The sequence below is a fragment of the Scyliorhinus canicula genome, chromosome 26, assembly GCF_902713615.1.
Source record: "Scyliorhinus canicula chromosome 26, sScyCan1.1, whole genome shotgun sequence".
NCBI lineage: Eukaryota > Metazoa > Chordata > Chondrichthyes > Carcharhiniformes > Scyliorhinidae > Scyliorhinus > Scyliorhinus canicula.
In genome coordinates, this window is record NC_052171.1 from 9,101,440 (window position 1) to 9,114,664 (window position 13,225).

At 51.0% G+C, this 13,225-nt stretch overlaps 1 protein-coding gene across 5 annotated transcripts in view; it reads right to left on the reverse strand.

The window, feature by feature from the left end:
• LOC119957434 (myoferlin-like) overlaps window positions 1-13,225 on the reverse strand; it is a 127,169-nt gene that overhangs the window by 38,927 nt on the left and 75,017 nt on the right. For all 5 annotated transcript variants that reach the window (XM_038785502.1, XM_038785505.1, XM_038785501.1 and 2 more), the window contains 8 exons: window positions 13,068-13,207; window positions 11,586-11,753; window positions 10,208-10,319; window positions 7,706-7,783; window positions 6,439-6,620; window positions 5,148-5,306; window positions 3,196-3,297; window positions 2,383-2,544 (listed from right to left, as the gene is read on the reverse strand). In XM_038785502.1, the coding sequence (XP_038641430.1) occupies window positions 2,383-2,544; window positions 3,196-3,297; window positions 5,148-5,306; window positions 6,439-6,620; window positions 7,706-7,783; window positions 10,208-10,319; window positions 11,586-11,753; window positions 13,068-13,207 (1,103 nt within the window). The remainder of the gene's footprint in view (window positions 1-2,382; window positions 2,545-3,195; window positions 3,298-5,147; window positions 5,307-6,438; window positions 6,621-7,705; window positions 7,784-10,207; window positions 10,320-11,585; window positions 11,754-13,067; window positions 13,208-13,225) is intronic.

Below are 13,225 nucleotides of genomic sequence, written 5' to 3' on the forward strand. Positions count from 1 at the left end.
CGCTCGGTGATGCGCCCAGCAAGCGTCACCCGACCCCCTGCCCCGCCCCCCCCCCCCCCCCCCCCCCCCCACTCCACGATGAGAGCGTTTTAGGTTAAGTGTCCCCGCCACCAATCAATACCTCCTCTGTTCCTCCCAGAGCCTCCTCCCGAGTGAAAAAGGAGACTAACAGTGAGAAGCCGGTCATTGCGAGGCCGATGGGCCAGGATTTAAGGGAGACGGTGGCGAGTTGGTCATGTCACTGTCACTAATCCGTCAGCTCAGGATTAATATTTTGGGGGGCACGGGTTCAAATCCCACCACGGCAGCTGGGAGCACTTAAATTCAATTCATCAAGCACTTTAAAAAAATATATAAATTTGGAGTACCCAATTCATTTTTTTCCAATTAAGGAGCAATTTAGCGTGGCCAATCCACCTAACCTGCACATCTTTTTGGGTTGTAGGGGTGAGACCCACTCAGTCACGGGGAGAATGGGCAAACTCCACACGGACAGTGACCCAGAGCCGGGATGGGTTAGAGAGAGAGGGGAAATCAGCCAGGGTTCCTGCTGCTGATCACTGTCCAGTGACCCCTGGGTTAGAGAGGGGGGGGAAATCAGCCAGGGTTCCTCCTCCTGATCACTGTCCAGTGACCACTGGGTTAGAGAGGGGGGGGAATCAGCCAGGGTTCCTGCTGCTGATCACTGTCCAGTGACCCCTGGGTTAGAGAGGGGGGGGGGGGGGGGGAATCAGCCAGGGTTCCTGCTCCTGATCACTGTCCAGTGACCCCTGGGTTAGAGAGGTGGGGGTGGGGGGGGGGGGGGGGGAGAGAATCAGCCAGGGTTCCTGCTGCTGATCACTGTCCAGTGACCCCTGGGTTAGAGAGAGAGAGAGGAAATCAGCCAGGGTTCCTCCTCCTGATCACTGTCCAGTGACCCCTGGGTTAGAGAGAGGGGGGGGGGGGGGGGGGGGGGAAATCAGCCAGGGTTCCTGCTGCTGATCACTGTCCAGTGACCCCTGGGTTAGAGAGAGAGAGAGGAAATCAGCCAGGGTTCCTCCTCCTGATCACTGTCCAGTGACCCCTGGGTTAGAGAGGGGGGGGAATCAGCCAGGGTTCCTGCTGCTGATCATTGTCCAGTGACCCCTGGGTTAGAGAGGGGGGGGGGGGGGAATCAGCCAGGGTTCCTGCTCCTGATCACTGTCCAGTGACCCCTGGGTTAGAGAGGGGGGGGGAAATCAGCCAGGGTTCCTGCTCCTGATCACTGTGCAGTGACCCCTGGGTTAGAGAGAGGGGAAATCAGCCAGGGTTCCTGCTGCTGATCACTGTCCAGTGATCCCTGGGTTAGAGAGAGAGAGAGGGGAAATCAGTCAGGGTTCCTGCTGCTGATCACTGTCCAGTGACCCTTGGGTTAGAGAGAGGGGGGGGGAATCAGCCAGGGTTCCTGCTGCTGATCACTGTCCAGTGATACCTGGGTTAGAGAGAGAGAAAAAATCAGCCAGGGTTCCTGCTCCTGATCACTGTACATGACCCCTGGGTTGGAGATAGAGGGGAAATCAACCAGGGTTCCTGCTGCTGATCACTGTCCAGTGACCCCTGGGTTAGAGAGAGAGAGAGGAAATCAGCCAGGGTTCCTCCTCCTGATCACTGTCCAGTGATCCCTGGGTTAGAGAGAGAGAGAGGAAATCAGCCAGGGTTCCTCCTCCTGATCACCGTCCAGTGATCCCTGGGTTAGAGAGAGAGAGAGGAAATCAGCCAGGGTTCCTGCTGCTGATCACCGTCCAGTGATCCCTGGGTTAGAGAGGGGGGGGGGAAATCAGCCAGGGTTCCTGCTGCTGATCACTGTCCAGTAATCCCTGGGTTGGAGAGAGAGAAAGAGAGCAAGAGAGAGATGGGAGGAGAGAGAGATTGGAGGAGTGAGATAGGGAGAGGAAAGGAGAGAGAGAGGGAGTGAAAGAGAGAGAGAGTGAAATCAGCCAAGTTCCTGCTCCTGACCACGGAATCCTGTGATTAGTTTAGCACGGTGGGTTTAACAGCTGGCTTGTAATGCAGAACACGACCAGCAGCGCGGGTTTAATTCCCGTACCGGCCTCCCCGAACAGGCGCCTGAATGTGGCGACTAGGGGCTTTTCACAGTACCTACTTGTGACAATAAGCGATTATTATAATTATGATTATTCCAAATTCCCCCCCACCACCAGGAGAAATCCCATGTTAGAGAAGCAGCTGAGAAACGCAGCAGCTCTAACTGCGAGCCAGCTCGTATTCAGTCACGGAGGATGACGAAGCACGGTGCACCCATCGTCTATTCAGCCCATACTCAAGAATGGATCAACAACTGCACGGCAGAGGGGAACGCCTCCGAATTCGGAGACTATCAGGAGAGCAAACATTTGAACCAACCACTGTGATGAAGTAGATGGGGACCAGGAAGTTTGGGTTCTTCCTGTAGTTCCTGATGGGTGCCGTTTGGATCATCTCTCCGCTGCACTCCACCACCAAGCTCGGGCTCACCACCCTCAGCATGTTATAGTTCTTGATGTTCCTCAATCCCCAGGCAAGGATCTGAGGGAAAGACAAGACTCGAGTTACATCGGCTGCCATCCACAAACTCTCTCCTGCCAACTTGACAGTAACTGTTGCGAGGCAGGATGCGCGATAGCCAAACTGCGCACAGCAAACAGGACAGTGGCCACGGCAAGATTTCGTGGTCGGAGGGGCTTTCTTTGAGCTGAAACCGGGAATGTCGTCCTGGACGATGGGCTTCTGACTCAAGAGGGGGAGAACCCATAGAATTCCGACAGTGCAGGAGGAGGCCATTCGGTCCATCGAGTCTGCACCGACCTTCCGAAGAACGTCCTAGCCAGGCCCACTCCCCCCGTAACCCTACCTAACCTGCACACTTTGTCCACTGAGACTCAATTTTTATCACGGCCAATCCACCTAACCTGCACATCTCTGGACTGTGGGAGGAAACCCACGCAGACATGGGGGGAGAACGTGCAAACTCCACACTGTGACCCGAGGCCGGGATTGAGCCCGGGTCCCTGGCGTTGTGAGGCTGCATGCGAAGCACTTGGGTCTTCCTCCAATGGAGAGTGGGGCGAGCTTCCGTACGCTGAAAGAGTGTCACAGCGAGAGGAGAGTGAACTGTGCGGTACTGCTCTGCGGGATTGCGTGTCTGGGAGGGGAGGGTCAACACTCTGGACACCTCACCTCAATTGTGGTCATCTGCAGCTGCGGCCTCACTCCCACCGGCACCAGGTATGTTTCAGTGTCTTTCATTGGCGGCCGAGGAGGTAGATTCTGATCCCCATCCTGCGCAATCACAAAAGGAAAACACCATAATCTCACAGGAGACACCTGTGCAACAGGTAAAACCCTCCCCCCCCCCCCCGGCCCTTTCCGTTCCCGGATCTCTGAGCATCAGTAACACGGTCCCCTCTGAGTAACATCAAGATGTCCGCCTCCGAACATAACCAGCCCCCTCCGAGAGCGGATGTGCTTCTGACTGAGAGAAAAAGGACGAAACAAAGCAAAGAACAGGAAACAAAATGGAGGCAGAGATTACAGCCTGGGGTTGTTCACACAGGGGGCCGCGACTCGTTGGAATTCTCGACCCCAGAGAGTGGTGGATGTTCCATCACTGGGGTAGACCGGTTTTGCAGGGAATTAAGGGACCTGGGGAGCGGGCAGGAAAGTCGAGGTGAAGCCCAAGATTGGGCGTGGTTGCAGTGAAGGGCAAAGCCAGCTCAACGGGCTGAATGGTCTACTCCTTTGGATGTACAAAATTGGTATTTTTATTCTATTTTGGATTTGTTGGAGGAATGTTTTTAAAAGCGTGGTTAAGGTATATATTTGTTGCAGTAACATTATTAATATACCTAGGTTAAGGTGTGTCTGCTAATGCTGCAATTAAGGAGTCATAAAAGTTGAGGTCATGATTAATTCCAACCACTTAACTCAGTTACAAATAAAAGGGCTAATGGAGCATTGTTATGATTTCTGGAGATTCCCTGGAGAATAGATCATTTATGGGTGGTTATATTTAGTCCTAGCTCAGCAGGCCATGTGGGATACGGATGATGTAATTAATGAGAGGAGCCAGGTCTATCTGTAGTTTTGCAGTATGCCATAGGATTTGAGTCTGACAAGACAAGAGGATGTTAAATTGAACAGTGGCTTTGCCAAACGTTGCTAGGTTGAGCAGAGGTGTACCGGATCTGCTCTTGGAAGGAACTCTCTCCAAAGGTCTCCACAACTAAGCAAGTAATCTGTTTGTTAAATTTAATTATAAGTGGCATTTGACCTGTATTGGTTTGCTTAATTGGAGTAAGTTGCAGGTATAGATACTAAATTTATGCTTTTCCATGTGTTTAAGAACTGTTTAACGGATGGTTGTAAAATAATTCTATTTGATGTTAATGTGGGTAATTCTATGTTTAAATTAAAGTTTGCTTTAACATAAAATATTGTTCAGAGTCATCACTCCTGGGATGAAATATCCTTCCCTCCCAGTTTTACAAATTTAAAATAAAATTGTTTGTGGTTCCTGTACGGGATTGTAACAAATGTTGGGGGCTGGTCCGGGATTGTAACAAATGTTGGGGGCTGGTCCGGGATTGTAACAAATGTTGGGGGCTGGTCCGGGATTGTAACAAATGTTGGGGGCTGGTCCGGGATTGTAACAAATGTTGGGGGCTGGTCCGGGATTGTAACAAATGTTGGGGGCTGGTCCGGGATTGTAACAAATGTTGGGGGCTGGTCCGGGATTGTAACAAATGTTGGGGGCTGGTCCGGGATTGTAACAAATGTTGGGGGCTGGTCCGGGATTGTAACAAATGTTGGGGGCTGGTCCGGGATTGTAACAAATGTTGGGGGCTGGTCCGGGATTGTAACAAATGTTGGGGGCTGGTCCGGGATTGTAACAAATGTTGGGAGCTGGTCCGGGATTGTAACAAATGTTGGGAGCTGGTCCGGGATTGTAACAAATGTTGGGAGCTGGTCCGGGATTGTAACAAATGTTGGGGGCTGGTCCGGGATTGTAACAAGATAGCAGAAATCACAATCCAATTAGTCTACTCCCCTTTATCCCCCCCCCCGCCCCGCCCCGCCCCCGTACTACCTAACGGTAGCTAATTTCTCACAATGCAAGAAAAATCTATTACTCTCTGTTTCAGAAGTAGCTCGAAGGACACCAGAAGCTCTCCACTGAACCGCTGTCCTCGAAAGACCGGATGCCACTGTAGCTCGGAGACGGGCTGCGCTGACGAATCCAGCTTCACACTCGGGTAGCACAGGGCAGCGCCCATATACTCGTTTTTGCTCTAGTAAAACAGTGGGGAAATATCAACACTTCTCCTCCCGAACGGGCACCCGTCACTTCATTCAAAGCCCCAGGCCCTGGCACTGGCCGGGTTTTTCCATCCCAAACGTGGCAGGAATCTTCGGATAATTTGACAGACCATCCAAAAGGACTTCCGATGGGAATTCCAGTCCTGCGATGGGCAAGACTGGAAACTCCTGGCCACGGTCTCCTGTGGACAACCAGATGGTGCAGTGACGTAGTGGTAATCTACTGGACTGGTAATTAGGTTGGGGCTAATAATTAGGGGCATGAGTTCAAATCCCATCACGGCAACTGGGGGAATTTAAATTTGATTCATTAATTGCAATAAAATATGAGTTTTGTGATCATTATTAAAGAAACAATCAGATTGTTGTATAAACCATCCAGTTCACTCGTGGGGAAGAAATCTCCCGTACCTTCGGCGGACTGGCCTGTATGTGATCCACAACAATGTGGTGGACCCCGAACTGCCCTCTGAAATGGCCAAGTAAGCCACACCATTGAGTCAAACAGAAAGACACCCCACACGGACTGCAGCGGTTCAAGGTCATGACCCACCACCACCTTCTCAAGGGGTGGGCACTAAATGCAGGCCCTTGGCAACGATGCGCTCGTCCCATGAACAGATAACGGAAGGAAGGTTGCCCTGGCAATGGGCTGCCACAGAGAGGAATGGCGCGAATGGCCTCCTCCTGTCTGTAGCTCACTCTCGTCAGTTTGAACCACATCCTTCGTCACCGATAATCCATGAGATGCATTCCAGGGTCTGGGATTGGTGTAAATTGCACTTTAGGGGGACGTCTGACAGCAGAACGGCCACATCCATCAGGATGGACCGACCACCGAATGACGTATGACTTTGAAATGCACGAGTAGCGAGAACACATGTCAGAACGCACAGTACAGCACATGGTGCAACATTCCTCCTTGCTATTCAATGGCGTTTCATCTATGTAACAGTGGCCAACTTCACAGCCGACCTTCCGCTATGAATAAACAAGCCCTCAGCTCCACTTCTTGGAACTGGGAAAATAACATGGAGCCGGTGGCTAGATTGAAACACCAGTAGGTTTGGCATCTTCAAAGGAAATCGCTGCAAGGGAACATACCATCCGATTACTGTCGAACAATTCCAGCAGGACAAAAGGCGGCGTCTCCACTATTTCCCGGAGGCTGCCGTAGACTTCGATCTCTTCAAAAATCAAGGTCTGGTCCCAGATCGGATTCAGATTCCCTCTGATCACCTCGGTACGCTTGCTCTGGTACAGGAATGACACCTGGATGTGAGGATCTAAAAGAAGAGAAAGAGAGTTCCAGTTCATCCCTCACGGAAGTGCAAGTAAAATCTCGGAGACCCATGTCACGGAAAGGTGCAAAGCTCTCGTCCCTTCCCCTTACACCTGGCCACCATTTAAATGCTTCTGGTTCCTCTTCAATGCGCCACTGCAGTTGAAACCTGGACCTTCATCCGTGTTTGGCTGTAGGAGGGTCTGTGTCAGATTCAAATCCAGTCCACACCCAGAACTGCGTGCTGATGCCATCCCAACCCAATGAGGCAATTTACAGCAAATGGAACCTCAACAACACTGAGCTTGGGATTGCCGCAGAAAGTTAAGATCAGGACCAAGGATTCGATCTACTGACTGACCATAGGCATTGTGCAGTATCCTATTGTCCCATCAAACACTCCCAGGACAGGTACAGCACGGGGCTAGTTACAGAGTAAAGCTCCCTCTACACTGTCTCCATCAAACACTCCCAGGACAGGTACAGCACGGGGTTAGATACAGAGTAAAGCTCCCTCTACACTGTCCCCATCAAACACTCCCAGGATAGGTACAGCACTGGGTTAGATACAGAGTAAAGTTCCCTCTACACTGTCACCATCAAACACTTCCAGGACAGGTACAGCACGGGGTCAGATACAGAGTAAATCTCCCTCTACACTGTCCCCATCAAACACTCCCAGGACAGGTATAGCACGGGGTCAGATACAGAGTAAATCTCCCTCTACACTGTCCCCATCAAAAACTCCCAGGACAGGTACAGCACGGGGTTAGATAGAGAGTAAATCTCCCTCTACACTGTCCCCATCAAACACTCCCAGGACAGGTACAGCACAGGGTTAGATACAGAGTAAAGCTCCCTCTACACTGTCCCTATCACACACTCCCAGGACACGTGTAGCATGTTTTTATATACAGGGTAAAGCTCTGTCCCTCGCTATACCTTAATCCCTTCTCTTTGCAGCTTCCATCTCCTTCCTGACGCACACTCCTGTTTGCACATTTTCACAAGTACAGTGCCTTCCCCCTCACACATGTCCATCCCCTGACAAACAGAGGCAGGTGCTCCACCTCATATCAAGGTACTAACCTGCGGAAGTATTGTTATCTTTGGGAAGTAAACCTCTCGCCTGATAGATGTAGCTGCGAAACTGGAAAGCATTGGGTGCTGTGCGGAGGAGGAGAGAACGACAGAGCTGGTCAGGAGGTTCCCTCACCGCAAGGCAAACACTTCAATCCTTAAACCTCAAACATAGCAACAGCATACTTTACACATTCCCGATACAACTACACTGTGACTGACTCAATTCATAGATACATAGAAGATAGGAGCAGGAGGCCTTTTGACCCTTTCATCACGATCATGGCTGATCATCCAACTCAATAGCCTAATCCTGCTTTCTCCCCATAGCCTTTGATCCCATTCTCCCCAAGTGCTATATCCAGCCGCCTCTTGAATATATTCAATGTTTTAGCATCAACTACTTCCTGTGGTAATGAATTCCACAGGCTCACCAATCTCTGGGGAAGAAATGTCTCCTTATCTCTGTTCGAAATGGTTTACCCTGAATCCTCAGGCTGTGACCCCTGGTTCTGGACACACCCATCATTGGTAACATCTTCCCTGCATCTACACTGTCTAGTGCTGTTAGAATTTTATGTCTCTGTGAGATCCGCCGTCATTCTTCTGAACTCCAGCGAGAACAATCCAAACAATTCCTTTGATCCCCCCTGCGTTAAGCGGGCATTTGCAAGGATAAGTGTTTATAAATATTGATTCAAAGATCTCGCTTCTACGACGAGGGGAACTTTCTCCTCAGAGTGTTGTTCCTCTGCGGAATTTTCTTCCCTGGGATCAGTGGAGGCTGGGTCATTATCCAAGCCGTGTTGGAGAGGTTTTCGATGGAGAGGAGAGTCAAGGGTTATGGAGGCCTGGCAGGAGATAGAGCAGACTCAAGGGGCCAAATGGTCCATTCCTTCTCCTGAGTCCTCTGTTCCTCATATAGACAGGGTGCCTAAGCTCTCGGTCTTGGATTTATTCGGACAAATGCACGAATGCCAAACTTTAAACGATCACAATTTATAGTACAGGAGAAAAAAGGAGGCAGATTGGTTGACTGGGAGGCCGACCAGGACAATGTCTCAGCTAATCAGAGCTGGCGGGCCAACCAATCAGCACTCATAATTGCCCGTCGTTTGAAATTTGGTACTCCTGCATTTGTCCTGTTGCGTGCCGAATGAAAAGTTTCCCCGACATATCACTCTTTTTGTTTCAGCCAGATTCAGTTTTTCTTTTCGAATCACAGACTAGAATCATTGCTCTGCTTCTGTGCCACGGAGTGAGGAATTTCCTCATCGCCAAGGCCAATCTTGGAGCTCTAAAAGGGGGCAGTCATCTTCCCGACCTCTCTGGTCTGCTTTTCGACGTGGAACAACATTGCAATCTCACGTCAAGGGGGAGGGGGGGGCGGGCAAGATGGGCATTCGCCCTGGTTAAATAAGGAAATACTTGCATTCGTGAAGTACTTTTTCTAAGTGTAATCCCTGTTGTGACATAGGGAGCGCAGCAGAAATGGTGCGCACAGTAAGATCCCACAGACAGCTATCTGAACGATGATCAGATGATCTGTGACGATGGACTGAGGGATCAATATTGGCCAGGGCACTGGAGATAGCTCCCTTCCTCTGCCAGGCTGTGTCACAGGATCTTCTTTTTCCCCCAATTTATTTTTTGTTCCAATTAAGGGGCAACTTAGCATGGCCAATCCACCTATCCTACACATCTTTGGGTTACATAGAACATACAGAGCAGAGGGAGGCCATTTGGCCCATCGAGTCTGCACCGACCCACTTAAGCCCTCACTTCCACCCTATCCTCGTAACCCAATAAACCCTACTAACCTTTTTGGTCACTAAGGGCAATTGATCATGGCCAATCCACCTAACTTGCACGTCATTGGACTGTGGGGGTAAACAGGAGCACCCGGAAGAAACCCACGCAGACACGGGGAGAACGTGCAGACTCCGCACAGACAGTGACCCAGCGGGGAATCGAACCTGGGACTCTGGCGCTGTGAAATTTGCTAATCACTTGTGCTACAGTGCTGGCCAAACCGTGGGGGTGAGACCCACGCAGACACGGGGAGAATGTGCAAACGCCACACGGACAGTGACCCGGGAGCCAGGATCGAACCCGGGTCCTCGGCGCCGTGAGGCAGCAGTGCTAACCACTGCGCCGCTGTGCCGCCACCCTCGTCACGGCATCTTTCATGTACATCTGAGGGACTGGATAGGTTTTGGTCCAAACCTTGATCCAAAAGGCAGACTCTCGGTGCTGATCCGTAGGGCAGGATTCTCAGGCGTGCCTTGCGCTGGCGGATGGACTCTCTACTCCTGCCGCTGTCAATAGGAATTCCCAGTGAAGCCACACCAGGCCTCGAAACCCGCGGACGAGGGCGCACTGCCAGTGGCACCAGAGAATCCCGACGCTAGCCATGCGGCCGTCGTCTCAGCACTCTCGTCTCCGGGTGGGACTGGAACACATCGCCTGAGGTGAGAGAGCCACAGTTTTCCTCAACCACTTTAAACTTACGGTCCAGAATACAAGATATAAAGGGGGCAGTCATCCCATAAAGCTCCTGGTGCCCAGGTATCTTCTCCTGTTGCTCAAGCTCGTCCAGCTGCTGCTCACTGTTTTCCCGACACTGAAAGAGAACAGGCACAGCATCAGACACCACACTGCCCCTGTGAACACTCAGAAAGGACCACTTCTCTGCCCAGATATCCAGCACTCCTTTCTGCATCAATTCTGCACTCAACGTGAAGGAATTTTGTGTCGGAGAACTGAAACACTTTGAGCGGGCTGTGACAGCACTGAATATCCCTAGGACAGGGACAGCACTGGATGAGATACAGAGTAAGCTCCCTCTACTCTGTCCCCATCAAACACTCCCAGGACAGGTACAGCACTGGGTTAGATACAGAGTAAGCTCCCTCTACACTGTCCCCATCAAACACTCCCAGGACAGGTACAGCACGGGGTTAGATATAGAGTAAAGGTCCCTCTACACTGTCCCCATCAAACACTCCCAGGACAGGTACAGCACTGGGTTAGATACAGAGTAAGCTCTCTCTACACTGTCCCCATCAAACTCTCCCAGGACAGGTACAGCACTGGGTTAGATACAGAGTAAAGCTCCCTCTACACTGTCCCCATCAAACACTCCCAGGACAGGTACAGCACAGGGTTAGATACAGACTAAAGCTCCCTCTACACTGTCCACATCAAACACTCCCAGGACAGGTACAGCACGGGGTTAGATACAGAGTAAAGCTCCCTCTACATTGTCCCCGTCAAACACTCCCAGGACAGGTACAGCACGGGGTTAGATACAGAGTAAAGCTCCCTCTACACTGTCCCCATCAAACATTCCCAGGACAGGTACAGCACGGGGTTAGATACAGAGTAAAGCTCTCTCTACACTGTCCCCATCAAACACTCCCAGGACAGGTACAGCACGAGGTTAGATACAGAGTAAAGCTCCCTCTACACTGTCTCCATCAAACACTCCCAGGACAGGTACAGCACGGGGTTAGATAGAGAGTAAAGCTCCCTCTAAACTGTCCACATCAAAGACTCCCAGGACAGGTACAGCACGGGGTTAGATATAGAGTAAAGCTCCCTCTACACTGTCCCCATCAAACACTCCCAGGACAGGTACAGCACGGGGTTAGATATAGAGTAAAGCTCCCTCCACACATGCACATGACGGCCTCTTTCTGTGCTGAACCTGAACCTAACCACATGCTATAGAATCAAGAATGAGCATGTCTTTAGTGGTGTCAGACACTAAGCCGTTGCTGCTCTTACTGTTTGTGCATCTGCTTCACTCTCGGTGGTGAAATGCTTTCAATAATTGTTCATTTGTAAGTACCTTGCGCCTCTGACCTTTGCAGACGACAGCACTTACCAATGAGCCTTCCAGTCTGAAAATGGCCGCTGGGCCTTGTTGGTCCTTGGGGAACATCCTCCTCCTCCAACGCCTACGTCGGTAGGTGTCTCCATTGTTCGGAGTCAGGTGAAATTTCCAACCAAACAGAGGGGCATATTCCCAGCCTTCAGGATCAAATTCATCTTTCTGCGGAATATCAGAGCGTAAATTAAAAGGCCTCAATTTTCAGGAGTGCGCGGAATTATTTTGATACAGCAACGCTCAAAATTCATGCAACGAAACAACTTGTTCCACAAATCCCCGTTTTAATTAAAACCTCTCCGGGGAAACGAGGCCCATTCAAGAAATAAGGTTTCCTCCGGTGGCTCAGTTAGCAATGGGCAGGCGCCATCTTAAAATTCGGAGTGGGTCATTCAGAATCAAAATTGTGAAGTGCTTTATCAGGGCATGGATCATGTTGAATTGTGGAATTCTTTTTTTTACTTTTCTTTTAAAAAAAATAAAATTAGAGTACCCAATTCACTTTTTCCAATGTCCAACCACCCCATGTCCCCCTCCTCTCCTCCTGGGTCTGCCTCATAAAGTCCCTGGTAATACTCTCCAAATGCCTCATTTATCTTCCCTGGCTCTGACACCACATCCCCCAGCCCCAGTCCGGATCTTCAATATTGCCCTGGACGCAGCCTGCCTCTGCAGCTGGTGCACCAGCATGCAGCTCGCCTTCTCCCCATACCCGTATTGCACCCCTCTTGCCCTACGCAGTTGCCCTACCGCCCTCCCCGTTGTCAGCCTTTCAAATTGCCCCTGCAACTTTTTCCTCCTCGCCAATCCCTCCACGGTGGGCACCCTCGAATATTCCCTGTCCACCTCCACTATCTCGCTCACTAGACGGTCATGTTCCGTCCTCCTTTACCTATTCGCATGAACCGTAAATGAGATAATTTCTCCCCGGATCACTGCCTTCAGTGCTTCCCAAAAAATGCCCGCCGACACCTCCCCATTCTGATTGAACTCCATATAATCCCTAAGCACCTTATCACAAAAACCTCCATCCGCCAACAACCCCGAGTCAAACCTCCACCCCGGCCTCTGCTCTCGCCCCGTACTGAACCGAATATCCAGCCCAGTGGGGTGCATGGTCCGAGATAACTATCCCCACATACTCTGCCCCCTCCACCCCAACCAAAATCTCCCCACTCACTACAGAGTAATCAATCCTCGAATACACCTTCTTGACGTGTGAAAAGAAGGAATACTCCCTGGGTAAAAACAGCAACATGATAGCGACTGCGGTTTTGGGAGGGTGATTTGAGGGACAAAAAGCTGCCGCAGGACACAGGGGAGAACTCCCTTGCCCCTTCCTCAGGTCTTCGACCCACCTGAGACAGCAGACGGGGCCTCAGTATAATGTTTTGAACGCGAGACAGGCCCCACAATCCAAACCCCACTAATGCGGCGTGCAAGGTTTGAAGTGTAGCATAGGTGCCGGTGATACCGCACCTTAACTTGACGAGACCGGTCAGGCTTCCTGGAGCGCTTCCGTATCCAGCGGCGACGCCGATGCGTGTGGTAGGCTTTTTCGGTGGGGTTCCAGTGCTTGGGGACTTTGTCTGGTGGGACAATCTTCCCATACTCCCATCCTTCAAGTGAAGCAGAAA